This window comes from Larus michahellis, chromosome 14, assembly GCF_964199755.1.
Source record: "Larus michahellis chromosome 14, bLarMic1.1, whole genome shotgun sequence".
Taxonomy (NCBI): Eukaryota; Metazoa; Chordata; class Aves; order Charadriiformes; family Laridae; genus Larus; species Larus michahellis.
This window is the reverse complement of record NC_133909.1, coordinates 7723002-7744131: the sequence shown is the minus strand read 5'-3', so window position 1 is coordinate 7744131 and position 21130 is coordinate 7723002. Positions and strand designations below refer to the sequence as shown.

The window sequence follows — 21130 nt, the reverse complement described above, 5'->3', positions numbered from 1 at the left end:
TTATTTTTTTCATTATTTTTTTTCCTATTTCCCCCCCCCATCATTATTTTTAGACAGAAATCAGCGGCTCCGGGCTCAGAAGCGGCTCTGAGGGATGTCGACCCTTCCCACCACGCAGCTCGCTCCCTGGTACCCAAGGCCACGGTTGCAATTTGGGTTCATTAATATTTTTTTTTTTTTTTTTTGGCCAGGATCTAAATTTGGAGTGGATTCTTCCCCTGCTCTGAACAGCTCCCGGAGCCTGGCTGGGGGGAGAGGGAGGCATCAGATGACATGACAAAATAAGTCATGTCTCTCGATCGTTTCACTGCCACCCCCTCTCTCCCGGCCTCTGCCTTCCATTTTAATCACTGACAGGCCTTCAAGTATTATGGATATATATAATCTTTTTAATATCACTGACATTTTCCGTAATGGAAAGCATCTCCTGTGTGCTGAGGCATTCTGGAGGGGGATCGTGCCTTCCTGCTGATGCTCCTGCCGCACAAACCATGGAGCAGGGATTCATATTGCCCCAGGCCCCGGCAGTGCTAAAGGTCCGAAGGTCCTGCGCTGGGCGGCAGGGAGAAGGCAGCTAGGAGGCCATGTGCCTCCGGAGGCTTTGCAGATCTTACCAGCCTGCCTTTCCCAACAGGCTCTGCCTGCGCAAGCTGGATGCGCAGCTAGTCCCACTCCCAGCTGCAGCCTGCGAGAAGAGCACCTCCAGCATCCAACCCATCCTCCAGGTCAAGCTGGAGAATCATAGAATGGCTCAGATTGGAAGGGACCTTAAAGGTCACCCAGTGCCACCCCCTGCCCTGGGCAGGGACACCTCCCACCAGCCCAGGTTGCTCCAAGCCCCGTCCGGCCTGGCCTTGAACCCCTCCAGGGATGGGGCAGCCACAGCTTCGCTGGGCAACCTGGGCCAGGGGCTCACCACCCTCACAGTGAAGAATTTCTTCCTAATATCTAGTCTAAATCTCTCCTCTTTCAGTTTAAAACCGTTACCCCTTGTCTTATCATTGTACTCCCTGATAAAGAGTCCCTCCCCATCCTTCCTGGAGCCCCTTTAGGGACTGGAAGGGGCTCTAAGGTCTCCCCGGAGCCTTCTCTTCTCCAGGCTGAACCCCCCCAACTCTCTCAGCCTGTCCTCACAGCAGAGGGGCTCCAGCCCTCTGAAACATCCCAGCTCAGCCAGTGGGAGGTATTCTTCATGGTTGCCCAAGATCCAGGCCTTCCTCTGCCCCTGCTCTCAGTGCTCTCGGTTCACCTGTGTCAGACGGCTGGGGCAGCCAGCTTGCCCCTCTTCAGACATTGATTTGTTACAAGCAAAGTGAAACTCTCCATGGGGACAACACCCCACAAGCCCCAGCGGAGCTGTACAAACCTGGGGTTTGCTTTGCTGGGTGATCCACAACCCCGCTGTAGGAAGTGGGACCCAGCAAGGCTCTGAAGCCACTTTCCCTCAGCCCTGGGACAAGCCAGCTGCTCACCCAGACCCCCCTGGCCATTAAGAAGTCTCTGGAAATGGGCTGTCACCTTCTGCTTGCAGCATTTTCCTGGAATCCCCCTTCCCAGCTTCTCTAATAGTTATGGTGATGTCTTCAGGCCCCGACTCACGTGATGGGTTTGGTATGCAACTCCCAAGGCCAGGAAGGTCGCTCACCCCTCGGTTATTTAGCAAACACAACACAAATTATTAACACTAATATAAATAATGTCCATGTTCGGGAGAGGAGAAGGAATACTCTCCTTGCCGGGCTGCTAGGAGGCGGCATTGCAGGGACGGGATCATCCAGGTGTCCTCAGAGTGCAGGGCTGAGCAGCCCTGAGGGTCTCTCCCTAATGACAGGACCCACATCTCAGCTCACATCAGGCTTTTAAATGAGGGGTACATGTTTTTAAAGGTGGTCGGTGGAAGCCAGCTCTAATTCCACTGCAGTTCCAGTCATGTAACTTCTACAAATCAATGCAATAGCAAAAAAAAAAAAAAAAAAGGGGAAAAAAAAAAAAAAGGCAGCTGGCTCGGAGACAGCCGCAGCAACCGGGGAGTGGAGCATTGCACTTGCTGGCCCAGCACTTCCCTTCCTGTGTGCTGCTTGTACCTTGTCCCTTGAGGACACTCTTGTCCGAGGCTGTAAGAGACACTGGTGATATTTATGACAAAAAATTAGACTACTCACAGCATTCGGGTTTGTTCTCCTTTGCAGAAGTTCTTACGCCACCCGCCTGCCCCGGGCAACCAGGCTCCTCCCTTGGACGGGAAGGGGACACCAGGGTAGGACATTCTTCTACGGTACGTGACTAACACGAAACTCCCATCTACCTGTTTTTTAACAGGTTTTCCCCGTGAGTAGGGGTACACATGGAGCCTGGTTTCTACAGGCTGGACCAGAGGCATGGATCTTACAAATAGGCTTTGCCATCTCTGAAGGTAAAGCTGTCAAATAAAAGCTTTCCTGCCTTTGAGACAATCACGTTGCCTCTATAACGTGCAGACTCCCTCTTGTCTAGAAACAGATGGCTTGAGCTGTTTGAGTTGGGCAGATTCACAAGCTGATAATCATCTCCAGGGAGGCAGGAGCTATTGTCAGAGCCTGCGAGACACACCCCAACTTCAGGCCTTTTTCCTTCTAATTCTCAAAATGTTGCTGAAATTCTCACTACAGGAATGCTGAGCAGAGACATTCCCTTTGTGGGTTCCTGCCCACTAAGCCAGAAGAGGCTCCTGGCTTCTTCCCCATGGAGGGTGAGCATCTCCAAACACAAGGGGCCTCACCTGGCCAGCAAAAAAAAAAAAAATAAGCTGCGCTGTGCTCTGGTACTGCCGGGAGCCAAGGGGAGGAATATATCCTCTCCCCAGAGACAGCACACGAGTTCAAATGAGAAAGCAAAAGTTCTGCAGAAGGAACAGTTATTTTACACTACGCATGGCTCCGAGACGCGTGTCAGCACGGCTGCCAATGTAAAAGCACGTGCCCGAGGCACACACGCCTGGTGCAACTGCACAGGGATGGACAGAATCTCTAACAGATTCTCCCCGGCTCAGCAACCCCAAAGGTGTCACGAACCTCAATTAATAATCTACACTGATGTCATTTCTTGGGGAAGGCGAAGGCCATCCAGCCCCTTTAGCAGGAAGGCAGCATTTTTACTGACTCTCTTGTTGCCAGGTCAAGAGAGACCCTGCACCCAGCTCGCTCTGCCTCGGAAACCTGCTCCGACCCAAGCCCAGCTGCCGAGCGTGCGACACGCACCCCCGGGATGTCTCCACAAAAAGCTCCATTCCAGCTGCGATGCACAAAGAAAACCCAGACAGAAGGCAGCGATAAGCCCAGACGCACATGCAGGCTGATGGAGACAGGAGGGGTGACTCTAACACAAGGCCTTACAGCATGAATTTCACTCATTTTAATTCAAGAGGGATTCATCTTGGAAGGAAGCAAGTAAGAGCCGTCTCAGAATGGGGCTGGGGAACCTTGAGCTGGGTGGAAAGAGATGGAAGATCAGCACAAGCAAATTCATGGGTGCAAAACCAGGCAGGGTGGCACACCCCTTGGAATACTGTGTTTTCACTGGGATCCAGGATGCCTCGGAGAAGCCTTATGTCAGCAAGTCCCGAGAGGAGGCTGGACAAGCAGTCAAGAATATGATCAAAAATGAGAATTTTTCCAAGTTCCTGTCCTGGGAAGGGACACTCTCTGCTCACTCACCTGCTAGCCAAGCAAGATCGTGAAACAAAGAATAAAGACATATCTCATGTTGACTGGCGCTTTTAAATTCTTCTTCCTTAGCAGAAACGCCAGTGTTTTCTAGTCTTAGCGGTTTCTGAGGCTGTGATATTTCTTGCCTTGTCTCTTCTTGGCAAGCGATCATCCGCAGAAGTAACAGATGATCTAGCAGTAGTCTCGCATCACAGCATGTCAGAAAGGAGGCAGCCCAGTATTTCTAATCACGGCATCACTTCAGAAAGAACAGTCTCCACTTGATCTGTGTAAATACGGTTATTTATTTATTTTGTAAAAGTAAGTCTATTTCTAGTCACACAGGGCTTTGCTCTCCCACTTTAGAGCATCTTCTTTCTCTAGGTCCTCAAACAAAGAAACCATTTTGCTCACCATTGAATTCAGCAGCCCGTAGACCTGCAGCATGAAGAGGAGACAGTCGCAGTGAAAACACAGGAAGAAATGCTGATGACAACTGACAGACGAAGCAATGGTTTCTCACGCAGGGGCACATTAACGTATGGGCACGCACACAACCACATCAAAGTGGCTGCCTGCTAAAAGAGCTTAGCTCTAGTAATAACTTTTCTGGCTACGAAGTGTGTTTAACATTATCTGAGATACAATTAATTCTGCTGATCCCTCAAGAGTCCACGAGCATGCTAAAAGACATCCCAGATAGAAATCCCGCATGTGGCTATGTAATGGCTGGATTTATGTTAACAGGTTCCAGGCTGGAATAAAGGACATCTTACTTTCCTTGTATTTCACACTTACCTTGCTACAGAATCACGGTTTGACGGCTTTCCGAGTTCAACAAAAAGTTTACCTCTCCACCTAAGCTTCAACGTAAGCTTACAAAAAAGAATAAAACCAAGAAACAAAGACATAAGCTCTGGTTAAGACTCACTTCAACATAAAGTTTTTCCTGGTATGTCCGAAACAAAACAGGGTCCACCTGCTCTTGAGGAGGTTCTACTCGATCTGCAGTCAGAGCTTCCACGGGCTGCGCTCCCTCTTTCACTTCCAGCAGCGAAGTGGACAATTTCAGCTTTGTCTCATCCTTTAACTTTCTGCTGCTTGGACGTTCCTATTCAGGGACAGAGGAAAAAGAAGAGTGACACAGGTCAGAACACCTTTCAGATTGCCGTAAGATCCACCTCCCAGAAGCAGCGCTTCTTTGGCTGGGTTGGAAATCAGCACGAACTCAGGATACACAACCTCAGAACAGATCACACTGTCCCCAGCACTTAGTTTTCAATAGGCATCCTAACACACACCTCTTTCTCTTTCCCTGCTGTCTTTGTTGTTCTTTTTTTGCCTTCTTTCTCCTTACTACCAGATGGCCTTCTCTCTTCTTTCCTAGTGGTTATTCTGTCTTCCTTTCCTCCTTTTATGGGTTGCTTTACTTCCACTACAAAAGAAATAATTTCAACTACCCAAAAGCAACATTTTCACATCCAGAAAGACAAGCTCACTGCACTCACACAGTGCAAGTATATTCCTTTTGCAATGTATCTTCCTCGTTTTATAATCTGAGCTGCACACTGCACTGCAAAACAATACCTTGCAGAGTTACTTTGTTTAAAGAAGGAATGCACAGGTCTCAGATGTGTACCAGAACAAGCCCGTGAGACCCGAGCGAGCGAGGGTTTTCTGGGTTAGTCTGTGTGAAAACCATGGCTACATCTAGCTCAATTAAACGGCTTATTTGCGTGGCGTTTTTTTAATGACACCAAACCACAGATCACAATGAGTATCACACAACCCGCCGTTTTTTTTAAAATGCATTTTCTTATAAAAGCTTGGAGGGGAGAACTGATGGAATTGCCAATTCAGTTGAAATTCAGCACGTTTTCTGGATTTCCAACAGTCCGCAGACACCAGGTGCTGTCTAAAACCACCATTTACCTGTTTCCTCTGGAACACCATCTACATAGACGGTGTTCTCAGGCACGCCAAGCAGGGATCTCAGCCTCATGGAGCGACTCACCAGACCATCGATCGTTTCACGCCAGAGCTGGAGACTGAGGGAAGTATCAGAATCAGAAGGGAGAAGGCACAGCAATTGCCATCTTGTTCTACCCTGTGCCCGGGAGTGAGCAGCTGAGGGCTGCTCTGTCCAACCCAACCAATAAAACAGCCCCCACCATCTAAAAATCTGCGTCGAGGGAAGCTAAATTACTTTCCTCATGTTTGAGCCCTCTGAAGTCTCAACGGTTTGCAAATCAACGAGCTCCTACGGGCCCATAAATATTACAGTGAAACTAGATCTCCTGTTCTTCAACATGACACATGTTGGTAAATCAGCATCGACCTGCTCTCTGTGTTTACCGAGAAGAACCCGCATCCTTCTAATTTGGAAGCAACGAGAAAGCTGTTGATGTGTTTACAGTCTGAGAGCCTGAGCAAAGAACAGTGAGACTGTATGAGGGAGGATACAGTTATCTTGAGTAAAAGGGTACAGAAAATTACCCAAAGGTTTCATAAATATAGACTAGAATAATCTTGCCAGAAATAATCTTGTATACTCCCCAAAATTACATGCATTTAATATTCTAAACTTATCTCCAAAAAAAAAAAAAAAAAGGCATTTGGGTCCTAGACAGCTGCTACAATTAAGCTATAAAAAAACCCAGAGTGTAAAGTGACTTCTAGACCTCATATAATTATCTGCAGTCTGAATCACAACAGTTGCAACAGAGCTTGCCAAGGCTGTTGATCCCACAATGCATTTACAAGCTTTATCTCACAAAGGTAACGCACCAGATTTGATGCAAAAGGTCTGTCTGAGTTGGCCTCCATTTACGACGCAGCTCCAGTGCTGCCTTATTGAGCTGGGCCAGTGCTGCTTCTCGCTGCTCCTCCTTGGGGATGGACTTTATAGCCTGATGGAAGAGAAAACACAGTGTCCGCAGAGTGCTGCTTCTCTGTCTTCGTTCCCAGTCCGTGGACCCGGAGCTCAACCGAGCACACCATCACCTCTCTTCGAGACACCAGTCTGAAACCTGGTTGCACTGGGCGCTTACACACCCAGACGTGGCTTCCTATACAGCCGGGATTTTGCTAAGGTGCACGCACGACCCAAAATTTGGGGAGCAATCCCAGACCCCCCCGTTAGATCGACAGTAAACCCTTTGCAACTTCCCAGGTGTGCTGGGGAACAGGGATTTCAGCGAACTAGAAGGCCCCGAAGTAAAGATTAGTTATGAAAGCGGCAGAGAGATTTCCAAGAGAGCACTACAGAAAAACCGTGCTGACAGAATCCAAACCACTCTTGCTTTAATCTAGGGAGGTCTGTGCTTTATCCCCAGCCTGTCATAAGTGCCCCCTTAGTGCTCTGATGAATAGGAAGGACTCTCCAAGGAGAGGAGCCCTTGGGGAAGCCACAGGAGGCTGCAGAATTAGCCTGCCCCCCGCATTCAGTCGTGGGATGACAGAAAGCTAATGGGGGAAGAGCTTAAAATATCTATTACATTGTGTGGTTCTCTTTTCTTCTTCACACAACAGCCCTCAAAGTCTCTCTTGGGAATCTCTTTACAAGAGCACCGAGGGTGTGGTCAGCAGAGCTGAAGTGCTTTTCTGCGACACACATCGTAAATCATCTCTAACTCACAGCACATTGGAAGCAGACCTTTGGGTGGGCTCACCCTGGGGTAGGCCAGGCTATTTGTAGGGAAAATGAAGACACCATTGTCACACACCTCTAGCTTGTCACAGCACTAGAGGGAAAAGGGGTGAACACCTGCTTAAACTCATCCAGGGAGAGGTTCCATCCTGAGGATGCCTCCTCGAGCATGCTCTTCACACCTGGCACCTCTGTGGTGCTGCTCTGAGCAGGGAGAGCCTCCGAGGTTCTCTCCTGGTGCTGAGTGACCTCCACGGTGCTCTTCTGGCGCGAGGGCACTTTCTCCTCAGAGGCTGAAGGAACAGTCATGTACCATCTCCACAGTTCATGCAGCCGCTTTACCACTTGATGCTGATAATGAAACTGTGATAACGGGGTAAATAGTGAATTGAGCTATGCCTTTCCTCCACAAACCTAATTGCTAAAGCCACCATGGCAGACCACGCCAGCCTCCAGAGACCCAGGGATGCACCAGCCCCACGGGTTTTCCCTCCCCGCTCTTTCAGTTGTGCAGCCCGTCAAACAGCAAACATCACCTCAGGATTCTTCCAGTGGAACAACTCTTCCTCTGTGACATAGGTATCCACAGGAGATGGAGAGCGCTCTGGGGTCCGGACACGAGGTGGTTGGACAAGATGCTTCTTCAGATACTCTTCTACTACAGCAGCACCTTCTCGAGCAGCCAGGTCAGTCTGAGGCACCACAACAAGCACGTGTGTGAGCTCCCGTTCCATATACAGACACACAAGCAAATTCACATCCACGCTAGTAACCACATGTGTACGTTACATAGGGTTACAAGGACAAGAATAACTGCAAATCCCGCTAAGCAGAGCAATAATTCCAACAGCTTTTCAAATAAACCCCACAAATCCTCCCCCAAACCACACTTTTCAAAGCGTAGTGTAATTTTCAATTTATACCTTAACCGATACCATAGTGTACGACACATAATCCCGTTGCCACTAAGTAATGAAATTCATTACCAACAGAAAATTCAGTCTTTAAAGGACCAGTGTGAACAGTTTAGGAGGCACAATCATGTCTTTATTAACAACATTACAATAGATTGCAGAGTTCTTCCATTTTATTTAGCAAACCTGCTCAAGTATGTACAGATATTCTGTAAATAACTCATCTCACTCTCAGCCCTAATTGCGTAGCAATAAAAATACCATGTCATCCCCTCCCATCCTTATCCTCTATTTGCATATTAAGTTCAAAGCTCACAGTTACGCAGTTACATGCTTGGTTACCTCCAGTTTCTCTCTGAGGTCAGCAAATATATCCTCATACACAGCAATTCCCCAAAGGGTCACCTGCAGCAGAGCTCCTCCTAATAACAGAGGATGTGTCCTAAATTCCCAGGACTCGCTGAAAATGCCTGCACTCTCCGACTTGAAAATAAAGGAAAATTTCCTAGTTTCCCTGGGCAACAATACACCTGAAATAAGAGAGAAAAATGCATCGGTCTGCAAGAAACCACCTGGTTAACTTGACCCTTCTTTTCCAACCCCACCCCGAGTGTCCTTATCTCTGCATGAGACTCTTTTCCCATAGCTTTGCTGGTTACCACACTTCATCCAGCTATTTTTTTCCTGCCAGATTTACTCCCAGGCACCATGCTACCGAACTGGTGTTATTGCCACCGCACGCTCCTTTGACAGCAAGCTCAGTACTCTCCCTGGCAGATTCTGCCCAGTTGGCACCAGAAAATGATTCACTCCTCAGTATTCCACCCATTTACATTCAGAATAGGGCCAACCTCCTCCTTTCCTTCAAGTCCCATGAAAGGGATCTGCCTCGCACACCTCTTTTGGCGTGAGTCAGCTCTGACACCCAGGGTGGCTTCCTAAAGAGAATCACCCAACAGGCTTGTTCTGCCATTAGTCAGACTCAGCATCTCAGAGAACTCCTGAATACGTGCTCTCCGCTCTACATACAAAAGTCTCCGACATCAGCAGCTCTCATACCAGATCTGATATCAAAGTAAAAGCACGGCATCCTTATCCCCTTTGTTTCTCTGGAGGGAATCTTCTGGGGAAGCCTCATCCAGTCATACCAGATGGCAGTTGTGCCATCGTTGCTCACCATCAGGGAGCTTTCAGCTTTCTCACCGACCAAAGTCTCAAAGGTGAGGCGGGCAGCAATGCCAATTTCATCCTACAAGGAAAAGGAAAAAGACAAAGATAACAATTTCTACTCTATCTGGCAGGATTTATCTTGCCTGAAGGCACAGCACAAATAAAGGGATGAGCCTTGGTAGGAGAACTTGTAAGGCAGGTCCAATGAAATGGCCATTATATAGAGAGTGCCTGGGAATCTGAGCTTCACGCCACAGACAGAGCAACCCCTTCTGTTTCTAGATGTCTCCGGAGCAAACGCAGGGATAATCTATTATGCTCAGAATAAATCCCCCATTCTCCGGCCTGGGAGTGACACTCATTGTACAGCTGTGATTCGGGAACTCAAGCAGGCTTAGCTTGACTAAACAATAAAAAACGCACAATTACCCTGCGAGAAGTGGTGCCGTCGATCCAACGAGCAGGCTGGCCACAGAAATCTAAAGACGGACCCACTACTCCTTCTGGAACCACACTGGGGCAGTCCCTTAAGGAATCACTGCTAAAGAAAAGAAGAGCCAGCATTTTTATGGAGCAAAATTCACCCTCAGAGAGGGGAGAACCAGGAGTGATTTACAAGACCCTAGAAGAAATAATCCAACTAATGCTTTTCCACGTAGTCATCTCTTTATAGACACAGCCCTGCAGATGCGGTAAACTCCAGCTAGCTACTTGTCACCATCAAGGAGGACAGAACAGCCAGAATATTAAAGAATGATTCCTGCCTAAGAAAGGCTGAGGGTACGGGACTGAATAAGAAGAGGCCCTTGGGTTGTGCCCGTTACAGATGGACAAGACAGAGGGGAAAAAAGGCAAACTGATGATGGAAGTGGAAAGTTGGAAAAACACAACCAGATTGAGGTAATTTAGAGTAGAATCCCCACCCTGCCTAATGTAAGCTCTGGAGACACACAGAGGGAAGACTGGTGGAGGGGCCTCAGAAAAATACAACCCCAAAACCAAAACACAACAAAACTTTTCTCTGGTTTTTGCTCCTTAGGCACAAGGCCCTAAGGCACAAGGGAACTGCTTAATTCCTAAATCTGCTGACTTTAGTATTAGAATATGACTTTTATTGTGCCCCAGTGGAGACTCCTGTGCATTCTGGCTAAGGATGGTTAAGGATACCCTTACAGACTGATGATACATACCCCAAAATCTTTATTTCTGCCATGAAGTAAAACTTACAGGGTCACAGATTCTTCAGAAGGGGTGGAAGGTGGAAAAGGCTCTGTTGAGACAGATGTGAAAGGCTGCCCTTTACCAATCACCTCCAGTCCATCCAGATCCTGGACATACATAAAAAGGACCAACTCACAATTTCTCTTTTTATATAGAAAGGAAGTTAAAACACCCGACGAATGTACCAAGGGAGTCAAGTAAAGTGAAGTTGAGATATCTTGCTCCTACGGTGGTTTTTAGAGGTCCCCAATGAATGTTCAAGAGCCACAGGAAGGAACCATTCTGGGTCTCCCAAGATCCTAGATGACTGCATTCCCCACTATAAACAGTGCATGGACGGGAAAAGTCTCCTTCACACACGCTTCTCATCCCCAGAGCCAGGTTTCAGAAAGAAAATGTGAGGTCTGTTCAGTTTTTAAGAGGAGGGGCTACCTGCCTTCAGGAGATTATTTCAGATACGGCTTCCACACAGGTGAAAGCGTTTTTCCTCTGCCCTGAGGCACTAAATCAAAGTTCTACATGAGCATTTAGCAGGTTTTTTTATTGCCTAGGTCTTGGCAGCTGCATGCTCCTCGTTCAGGGTCCTATTCTGAGGTTCTTAGACCACACCACGCAACACTTAGGGAGGCCAGACAACTCTTATGGGTGTGTCCCTTTGGAAATGTGGGAACTTCCAAGATAAGCACTGTGGATCCTAAGTTTTAGATTCCTAATGCTTTTTCAGATCCTGTTCTTGACAATTTTATGTTACTCTACAGCATCTGACAAGAGATGAGAGATGCAAAGAATGTCTTCACTCCTCTAGTCTTACCGGCTTATAAAAATCTAGCTCCTCTAGGACAGATTTTAGCTCCTGCTGTCGCTCTTTCAGGAAAAGACTCTTATGCCAGGTTAGATGGAAAGGGATCCTCTTTGGAGGCTTCAGACCTGTGGAAATACCCACACAAGAGCTCACTGTCTATATACACACGTGTCTATTAATTTCACTCTCTGCCAAACTTTGGTCTCATGGTGTTTTAAAGAGGAGGTCCAACAGATGACTGGGAAGTAGCTTGTGCTGCAGCTGTTGGAAGGGACAGCTATAACGTGAGCCTCCAGACTCGCTGGAGTCACTGTTTCTTTCTGCCGCTCCCTCCACACTTGTACCCCATTTCTGTGCAATCACCTCTCTGTGACGTTCCCTCACCCATTTCCATCTGGATGCTGCGGGGTTTCCCCACATGAGTGACTGGCTCTGGGTAGCCACATTCTCTCTGAGTCAGTGTCATCGTCAGGCCAGTGACTTCATCTCCAATACGCTCGGGCTGTCTCCAGAATTCACTTCCTCTTCGGTAGCCCTAGGGTGGAAAACAAGGCTCATGCTGACGCTTGCAGAGGCATTACAGCTGCCTGTTATTTTCACAGGGAATAGGAGCTAAATAGAAAAAGGGGTCTAACTCTGCTTATACAGATATTTTAAAAGTCTATAAATTATCACTTTCTGCAGAGCAAGCCAAAATTTCTACCAGGCTGCTGTCAAAGACAAAAGAAGAACTTTCTTCTATCTAGTGCCACATGAAGGTTGAGTGATATTAAAATAGTGCCTCACACAAATGCAAATTCTCTGATAGTGCTATAAATGTAAAAAAATAATTTTAACATAGGATACTCCCATAATCCTCCTGACTTACCCATACCCCTTTCTCCATGGCAATCACTAAAATTCAAGCCTTAAGCTATCAGATCTTTCTGTCCCTGGAACAGCAATTGCGGCACGTCCCACTTCCCAGTGCATGACAGCCTTTGGTGATAATCGAGATATGGCATCTCAAGAAACGCAGTTCGTTAGCAAGGAGCCAAAGCACACCACCATTTTCCTCTGATGAGCACGGAGTGCACAGTTCCTGTTTTTATTTTTAAAGTCACTGAAAGCTCTGCTTGCACAGTAGGCTGAAGGACTTAAAGTGGCTTTGATAAATATCTAATGACAGATTTTCAGAGATGTTACTGACTACATTCTGTTACGTTCAGAGATGTTACACCAGCATCTTAACTCTTTCACAAGAACAGAGCAATCAGGACGCAGAGGAAGTGGGGCTCTCACCTTTCCAGGAAGCAGGGCAGGGAGACACCGGTCAATGAGGTCACGTTCTTCCTGGATTTGTCTGTAATCCTCCGAGGTGTTCATCAGCAATTCATTCTCTGGCCTCTGAAGAATTTCTATAAAGAAGGAATGTCAGATCATTGATGCTGCACTTCTGGGCACACCCTTTACCTATTGTTCACGTGTAACCCCCTTACACTGTCCCCACCAAATCCACCGTCCTTCCCCCAGTTCACCTCCCCACAGCATCCACGGCCACTAGCACTAGCAGCGTGGGGAGCTCTGAGAACATGCAATGGCAACAGGATTAACCCCGGTCAGCTACGACCATTACAGTTTGTTGTGGTGCCATCAAATTCCCCGACCTGCCCACAGAACGAGGCCTCAGCTTTACTCGCCTCCCAGATGTTTCTCCTGCTTTTTCCTCATTGTCATATGATGGTGCCAGTTCTGGAGAGCTTTGTGCTCTGCTGGTGGGGGCTGGTGAACCTTCTTCACTCCTCCATGTTCCTCTTTTAAAGCTGCTGCAGTAACATCTTGATGAGAAACCTCAATAAGACCTGCTAGCTGAAGAGAGAGGAAGCGTTAAATTAACCTCTCTATGCACACACTGCCACCACAATGAGAACGGGAGAGGGGAGGAGAAAAGAATTCTTCAGATTGACAGTACTTTTACCTGATAACTCTGAAGAGGAACAAAAACAGGGCACTAGGGACACACTTTGAAACAATGGAAGGATTTATCTGAGTAATCAGACTTGAGCAACGGCACTGCTGCAACACCAGCACTTCCCTTGCCAGCCTGACGCCATCAGCAGAAGCACGTATGGAAGAGGAAGCCTCTGTAATTCTTCCCTCCATGACGTCCCTCTCCTGCACGCAGGAATTCAAAACCTGTTGGTGCAGTTTCTCTGAAGGCAAACCCTCCCCGCAGAGTGCGAGAGGTTGGGAAAACCACACCTTGGGCCTGACCTGATCCTGATAGGTGCTGAAAACCATTGAAAGGTACTGCGGGCACCGCTCTCCACCTCTGGAAAAGTGCCGTGCAGCAACATTTTCGTAACTTTACAAACCAACCTGAGCGTTTCCTCTGGCCAAGGCTTCCTCCTTGAATTCCTTGAGACTTCCCAAAATGTGATGGGGCAGAATCTTTTCACAGCCATCACCAAACAGTTCTGGTCCTACAACACACACACAAAAATAACCCCCAACCCCAGCGCCAGGTCACTAAAGCTAGGCTTAGCAAAACCAAAACCCCAAGATAAGGTGGGAAGTTTAACCTTACCAGAAAAAGTCAGCGGTTCCCTGGGTGCCTTTGGGAAAGCAGGGTATGCCACGAGGAGATCTGTCACCTTCTTTGTCTCTTTGGATCGATATTTTCGAATGAGGTATTCCTTCCTAGCCGGAATTCTCCCAGCATCATGGGGAGGGTGTGGAACATGGAGCTGCAGAAAATAAACAGTCACAATGCAATTAGGTACGGACTGACTCACCTTCGTTCCTTCTGAGCCTTCTAGGATACACAGAGAAGTCATATCAGTACACGCTGTTCCTCCCCGTAAGAGGCACGTTACACGGACGTGGAGATACCAGCATAGTTACTGTCTTACTTTTCTGGACTCTGCTTTACAACTGGGGCAGAGAAAAGAGAGTTTTAAATCACTTTCCCAATACCTTTCTGCTGTGTTGTTTGGTGTCAAATGCTTCTACTCCCACAGTTTGGCTCCAGTTTTAGAAGGGATGCCGTGATAGTTACTAAAGAACTTATACGTCTTACTAGACCAGAAAGACGGAAACATAATTTTGAAGAGGCAGATGACTTAGCCTTCCATTTGAAAAAACTGTGTAAGGATTCATAATCCTTTACTTTCAGCAACTGAGCCTGATGATCTGATAAAGCGATCCGATCATAAAAAGCAAGACAGACAAAATGGAATGAGAACGGAACTCCAAGAGTGGGGTTTGGTTTAAGTAAATGGACCGCACCCTGTGGTAAACATACAAAATAGAGTGTCAGTTAAGGCAGCTGTTTCTATCAGTAAAAATACATACTTTCTTGAGGTCTTCCACCTTAATTGCAAGCGCCTGGATGTCATCTCCTTGCAGAACACATGAAACAGGTGTAGGCTCTTCTGCAATTGTTAAGGAGGACAGTTCACGTGTCTTCTCCTTCTTGCCTGAAAAACAGATGAAGAGACCTCCTCTTCAGCCTCCCAAGGAAACCCCATCTTCCTCGTTCAGCCTGGTCAGTCATATCCAGCTGAACTATGTTTTGCATTGTGTTTGTTTGGGGTTTTTTTAAGGTTGCGCAGAACAGTTAAATCCAGCACCTCTTATAATTGGAAAAATCAAACTCTGAGAAGCTACAAGGACCAAAGTGGGTCACTGGGATTCAACTGTCTCACACTTTTTTCTAGAGGAGAGACCAGGGATAAGATAAATACAGCCTGTGCTCTGTGCAGGCAGACGAGCAAATTCCTGGAAAGTTCCCTGCTCCAGCTGCGACCCCGAGCACACAATCCCCCGGCACAGCCGCGCCACGCTCGCCCAGCGCCACACAGGGAGCGAGCCGTTGGAGTTTCAGAAGCTCCTAATTAGCAAAAAAACCCTCATAAATAGCAGAACTCCTGCGGAGCTGGGCGCAGGGCAGCGCTCCCCAGCACAGGCCGCCACCGGGCAGGGCAAGCTGAGGGAATCCCACCGGGGATTTGTTTCCCCCCGTAGCCTTAACCTGCAAGACCCTACAGCCGGGACCGGCTCCTCGGCACCGGGGGAGCCTCTCCAGGGAAAAAAATAAAATAATAGAATAAGAAGAAAAAAGGGGGGCGAGGGGTGTCACTGGGTGGGGAAGGGGCTGCTTATGGTGGCTTCGGTGCGGAGCTCGGGAGCAAGGCCCCGGCCGCGATGAGGGCACAAGCCAGGCCCGGGGCTCGGCCGCCCGTACCGGGGGTACCGGGCCGGGAATTGGGCCACACCTGGAAGGTGGGCACCGGTCCGGACCCCGCGTTGGGCCGCACCGGGGGGTGCCGGTCCGGGCATTGGGCCGTACCGGGGAGCTCCGAGCCGTGGCTGCCGCCGGTCCGGGCCGTGCCGGGCCTCCCGCAGCCTCGCCGCATCCCGCCGGCCCGCTCCGCGCCCGGCCGCCATGGCAACGGCGCCCGCGCACCACAGAGAGAAAGCCGCCCGCGCCGCCTAGAGGGGCTCCTCCCGCCGCCACTCTATGGCACCGCTTCCGGAGGGCGGGCCGACAACCGCCCGACGTACGCACGCCTCGCGCATGCGCGGCGCGGCAGCGGCCCGGCCGGGCCTCCAGCACCGGGCACCCCCGGGCAGCCGCCCCCCACCGCTGTCAGCCGGGGCACTGCTCTCGTCTTTTATTCTCCACTGCCGTCGCTTACAGCCCCCGCCATCTCCGGCGCGGCCTCCCCACCGTCCCCCGTCGGTCCTCTCCTCGGTGTCCCGGGGTGCGCCGTGGCGGGCGGCCGGGCCCAGCCGCGCTGCAGCTGGCAGAGCAGGCCGGGCAGCAGGGAGTCCAGCAGGGCCAGGCCCTCCCGCCGGCACCGCAGGCCGCTGGGGGAAAAGCGGCGGCTGAGCCCCGGCTCCGCACCGGAGAACCGCCCCCCGCCCCCGCCGCGGCCCCGTGGGGCTCACCCGCCATCCAGCACCAGCCAGCCCTGCTGCTGCAGCTCCGCCGCCTCCCCCGGCGCCCCGAACACGGCCTCCAGGCTGAGGTGGGGGGAGAAGCGCCCCCAGCGCTGTGCGCCCGGGGACGGTCATCGTTACCGGCAGGTCATTGTTACTGGCGGGTCGTTACCGAACAGTCGTTAATGGCGGGGTTGGTGTCGTTTCCCCCGCGCTGCTCCTCACCTCGTGTGTGACACCCTCGTCCGTGCGCAGCCCCAGGGCCAGCACCTCCTCCAGCCTGCAGGCACGGGGAGAGCTGGGGGGCAGCCCGGCAGGGGAGGGGGCACGGGGACACGCACACGCACAGCCCCCTACTCACTGCTCCAGCGGGCTCAGCACCACCCGCCGCCTGGTGCCGTGGCCCCGGGTCTGCACCTCCCGCATCCAGGCGTCTGGCTCCAGCGTCTGGACACGGGCCTCCCGGCTGCAACCACCTTCACCCCACGGCACGAAGCGCCCGTGCGCCCCTACAGTGGCGGGGGGGACAATAATGGGGTGCAGGGGGCACACATGGCCATGCACACACCTCCCTGTCACGCCGGCTTACCCGGCCCCACGCCGATGTACTGCTCAGCCCGCCAGTAGGAGAGGTTGTGGGTGCTGAGGGCGCCCTGGGTGAGAACGGGGTGTGGTGTAAGGGGGGGGCTGAGCCCGCTGGGGGGGGTGGCGTTGCATAGGGGAGGGGTGACACCCCACCTTCCTTGCAAAATTGGAGACCTCATAGTGTCGGAAGCCAGCAGCCACCAGCATGGTGCAGGCGGTCTGGTACATGTCGGCCAGGAGGTCCTGGGGGGGTGCGGGCAGGTTCCCCCCCGAGACCTGCGCCGCCAGTGCTGTGCCCCGCTCCAGCGTCAGCTGGTACAGAGAGACGTGGTCGTCGCAGAGCCCCAGCGCCGCCTCCAGCCCCCGGGCCCACGCGCTCTGGCTCTGCCCTGGCAGCCCGAAGATGAGGTCAATGGAGGTTCGGCCGGGGAAGAGCCCCCGCGCCACCTCCACGGCCCCCCGCGCCTCCGCCGCCGTGTGCTCCCGGCCCAGCAGCTGCAGCTCGGCATCATCCAGCGACTGCAAAGGGAGCACAGTGGCAGGGGGAGACACAGGCGGGGCTGTGGGGACGGACGGGACAGAGCCCCTCTCACCTGGACGCCGATGGAGAGGCGGTTGATGCCAGCCGCCCTGAATCCGTCGAGGCGCGGGGGGCTGGCGGAGCTGGGGTTGGCCTCCAGTGTGACCTCGGCGCCGGCGGGGAGGTGGGCAGTCCCTGCAATGGCCTCCAGCACCGCCGCCACGGTGCAGGGGCTGGCCAGGCTGGGGGTGCCCCCGCCGAAGAAGACGGAGGTGACGCTGTGAGGCAGATAGTGGGGAGGATGCAGGTGGGCACCAAAGGGTCCCCCCCGAGCCCCTCCCCATGAGCACCCACCTCTGCACCTGGCTGAGGCGGAGCAGGGTGCGAGCCTCCCGCACCAGGCAGGCGCGCATGGCCGCCTCATCCACCGCCGGCACCACGTACTTGTTGAAGTTGCAGTAGGAGCAGCGCTTGCGGCAGTAGGGCCACTGCGGGCACAGGGTGCCGTGGGGGACGGCCACGTCCCCACCCCTCAGCACTCCATTTCGGGATGGGGAGGACAGCCCCAGCCCCGTGCACAGGCCCCAGCACTCCCCACCTGCCCTAGGGGCACGAGGTGTGTGCCCCACGGGTGCCACCCTTCATGTGCACAGCTTGGGGACCCCCCCAGCACCCCCCACGCGTGCCCCATGACTTGCGCAAGGCTGGGATGCCCCCCCCCACGCCTGCAAGCCGCGGGGTCCCCATGCACCCACGCGTGTGTGAGCCCCAAGGTCCCACAGTCACCCCACGATGTGTGCAAACCCCGGAGCCCCATGTGTGGCCCCCCGTGTGCAAGCCTGGGGCCCCCATGCACACCCCCACGTGTGCAAATCCCTGGATTCCTCCTCGCTGCGTGCAAGTCCCTGTGTCCCCTTGCTTACCCCCCGGTGTGCAAGCCCAGGGTCCATCCCCCCCTCCCACGTGTGCAAGGCCGGGGATCCCCCTGCCCCCCCGCACCGTGCGGAAGCCCAGGGTCCCCGTGCACCCCCGACGTGTGCAAGTCCCTGGGTCCCACGTGTGCCCCCCACGTGTGCAAGTCCCGGGGTCCCTCCCCCCACGTGTGCAGTCATGGTGTCCCCACGCCCCCCCTCCCTTGTGCAAGCCCGGGGTCCCCGTGACCTCCCGTGTGCAAGACCAGGATTCCCGTCCGCCCCCTCCGCGTGCGAGTCCCTGGGTCCCGTGTGTGCCCCCCCGCCGTGTGCGAGCCCGACGTCCCCGTGCCCCCCCCATGCACAGCCCCGGTATCCCCCGCTCACGTGCACGTAGACGGCGGCCGTGGCGGGGGCGGCCGGTTGCGGGACGGTCCCGGGGGCCGGTTCCGAGGCAGGACCCGCTCCCGGACCCCGTCCCGGGCCGCCCCAGCCGGGCCGCGCCGCAGCGATCGCCGCCGCCGCCGGCCGCCACCCCAGCGCCGCCATCGGGCCCCGGCACCGCCCCGAGGCGGGCACTGAGCCCCGGCACCGCCGCCCTGTCGCCCCCCGCCGGTACGGAGGGCGGGGGGGGGGGGGGGCGGGCAGAGCCGTTTGCTCCCGGCCGGGGTCGTGCGGGGCACGATGGCAGCTGGGGGCGGCGGGGCCGGTGTCCGCCCCCGGGGCCGTCCCGGCCACGCGACGAGGCTCGGGCACCCCCCCCCCCGGGACGTGTCCCCGCTCCCCCCGGGGCCGTCGGAGGGTTTCCCGGTTCAGGGGCTGCTCAGCCCTTTCTGCGAGCGAGCCGTGGCCCGACTCCACGCAGGGTTGTGCAAACCCAGCCCTAACGGTCCCAGGCATTTTCTTTCTTAATTTGCGCTATTAATAGCCACGGAGAAGTGAGAAATGCCTGTGACAAAGGCTGTGGCCGCAGATTCCTGTTTCCAGGCCAGGAGTGAGTAGTTCAGAGTAACCCATCCCTGACGTAACCCCCCATCCCTGGGAAGACACCCCCGGACACCGGGAGTTTCCCATCTGGCAGCGAGGGCTATAAGAGCGGGGCCAGGGCACGGGGAAGGGCAGAAGCCCTAGAGCTCTGCCTGCAGCCCCATGCACCCACCGAGGCCATGCTGCCAGCCACAAGGGTCATCTTTTCCTCTCCTGTGAGTATTTGCAGATGGAGCTGCGACGTCCCAGGGGGGTGGGATGCCCATAGGACACCTCAGGAGGTGGCCTGGGCGGCAAGGGCTGGATGTGCCCCTGGGAAGGGGATGGGGATGGCAGGGGAAGCTTCCCGGGCACCCTGGCTCTGCTGGGGCTCAGACCCAGCACCACTCCTGGGAGCTGTGGCAGCAGTGACGGGGTGACGGGAGCCAGTACCCTCCCTGTGCTGGCTGTGACCAGTGCTCGCTGTGTTTCTCAGCAGGTTGTCCACCCACACAAGCCAGGGCTGACCCCACCTTCATTTCTTACCAGCAACCCCCCAATGACGGTGAGTACACAGGGCGCTCCGGGGTCTGTGCAAAGGGTGGAGGTATCGGACAGGAACCAGAGAAGCTCCTCTTGCTGCAAGCCTGTCCCACACCTGGGTCAATGCTGTGGGAAGCAAAGGAAGGTAAAATGTCCTTCCCTAGACATCAGACCTAGAGCTGCACTGTGTCCCTCAGTCACTGTAATGGAGGTAACAGTTCCTCTTCTGGGAACGAAGGTTCATAAGGGTCCTAAAAGCAGGGCAGGGAGGAGACCCGAGGGTTGCTTGGGGTGGGCAGAGGTGAAGCCGGAGACAACAGTCCCAGGAGCAGTTTGGGAACGGTGGAGGAACTCGCAGCAGAGACATCGAGGGGAAGGGTCTGACACGAACCCTCCCATTTGATTCTCTTCCAGAAAGCAGACATGAAGACCGGGCTTGTTGTCCGCTCGGTCTGCTTCCATGGGCAGAGCCCACAGTCCAGCTGGGAGATCCGGGATCAAGATCTCACCGACGCTTGACCTCCCTCCTCATTGCACCGTTTCCCCCAGCCACCGGAGGAAGCCCCAGCGCGGAGGCGGGGGCCCAGCCACCAGCCCTGCTTAGGAAGGAAGGAGACGGGCGGGAGGTCAGTGAGAGTTATCTGCATCCCAGCTGGGGTGGGAGCCTGCTGCCAGGAAGGAAGAGGAGCTCTGCTCTTCCACTTCTTGGCGTGGTGTTTCATGGTTGGGAGATACCAACTCCCGTAAAACGCTGTCCTGGATATGCTCTGCTTCACACTGCCGCTGGGACAGGAACTTTGGTATTTCTGCTAAATCTTTACTGTCTTGTCCAAAACAATAAAATAAACGATGCCAAGTCTACCTTGGAGAAGTTTCTTTGGGGGTAAGAAGGCCTGGGGAGGTGTGGGAACAGAGCAAGCTTTTCCAGCCAGCTTTCGGGAGCCCCTTCCCATGCAAAGACTCATTTTCTAAAGCCCCTGCCCCTCATTTCAAGTTCATCAACTGGGTTATGTGACCTGGGAGTCCCAGCAACAACCAAGCAGAGGAGGCATTCACCTACCTTTGGAAGCCAGGCCAGGCTGTTATGACTTAAAATATCAGTAAAATATCTACCAGCATCTGTTCAGGCCCGCAAAGTCCTCTGAAATGGCTGCAGCCAAATTACTCAGAGATGCAAGATTTTAAAGCCTTCATAAGGTCTTTCAGTAACAGGAGAGAACTCCAGAAATAAGCATCCTTTCCT

General features: G+C 53.0%; 1 protein-coding gene and 1 long non-coding RNA gene across 16 annotated transcripts; one reads left to right on the top strand and one right to left on the bottom strand.

The window, feature by feature from the left end:
• Positions 1 to 3376: 3376 nt before the first annotated feature.
• On the bottom strand, positions 3377 to 18949 carry RSAD1 (radical S-adenosyl methionine domain containing 1). 13 transcript variants are annotated; one of them, XM_074607893.1, is made up of 22 exons: positions 16372 to 16630; positions 16119 to 16290; positions 14773 to 14897; positions 14006 to 14165; positions 13798 to 13901; positions 13119 to 13287; positions 12721 to 12836; positions 11824 to 11974; positions 11449 to 11564; positions 10644 to 10744; positions 9846 to 9957; positions 9306 to 9495; positions 8589 to 8776; positions 7869 to 8024; positions 7450 to 7695; positions 6471 to 6592; positions 5616 to 5731; positions 4985 to 5118; positions 4663 to 4794; positions 4482 to 4558; positions 4098 to 4121; positions 3377 to 3969 (listed from the first exon to the last, which is right to left on the bottom strand). In XM_074607893.1, the coding sequence occupies exons 1-21, from the start codon at positions 16495 to 16497 to the stop codon at positions 4106 to 4108; spliced, it is 2829 nt and encodes a 942-aa protein (XP_074463994.1). In that variant the 5' UTR covers positions 16498 to 16630; the 3' UTR covers positions 3377 to 3969; positions 4098 to 4105. The 13 variants fall into 13 exon arrangements, 9 of the variants coding, with proteins under 9 accessions (XP_074463994.1, XP_074463991.1, XP_074463992.1 ...); XM_074607892.1 differs by lacking the exon at positions 3377 to 3969 and having other exon boundaries at positions 3992 to 4121; XM_074607890.1 differs by lacking the exons at positions 3377 to 3969; positions 4482 to 4558 and having other exon boundaries at positions 3981 to 4121; positions 4615 to 4794.
• On the top strand, positions 18861 to 20441 carry LOC141751325 (uncharacterized). Of its 3 annotated transcripts, none has more exons than XR_012589959.1 (3): positions 18861 to 18993; positions 19844 to 19909; positions 20302 to 20441. It is a non-coding gene; the product is annotated as an uncharacterized LOC141751325 (long non-coding RNA). The 3 variants fall into 3 exon arrangements; XR_012589960.1 differs by having other exon boundaries at positions 18869 to 18993; positions 19841 to 19909; XR_012589961.1 differs by lacking the exon at positions 18861 to 18993 and adding an exon at positions 19487 to 19580.
• Positions 20442 to 21130: the final 689 nt, after the last annotated feature.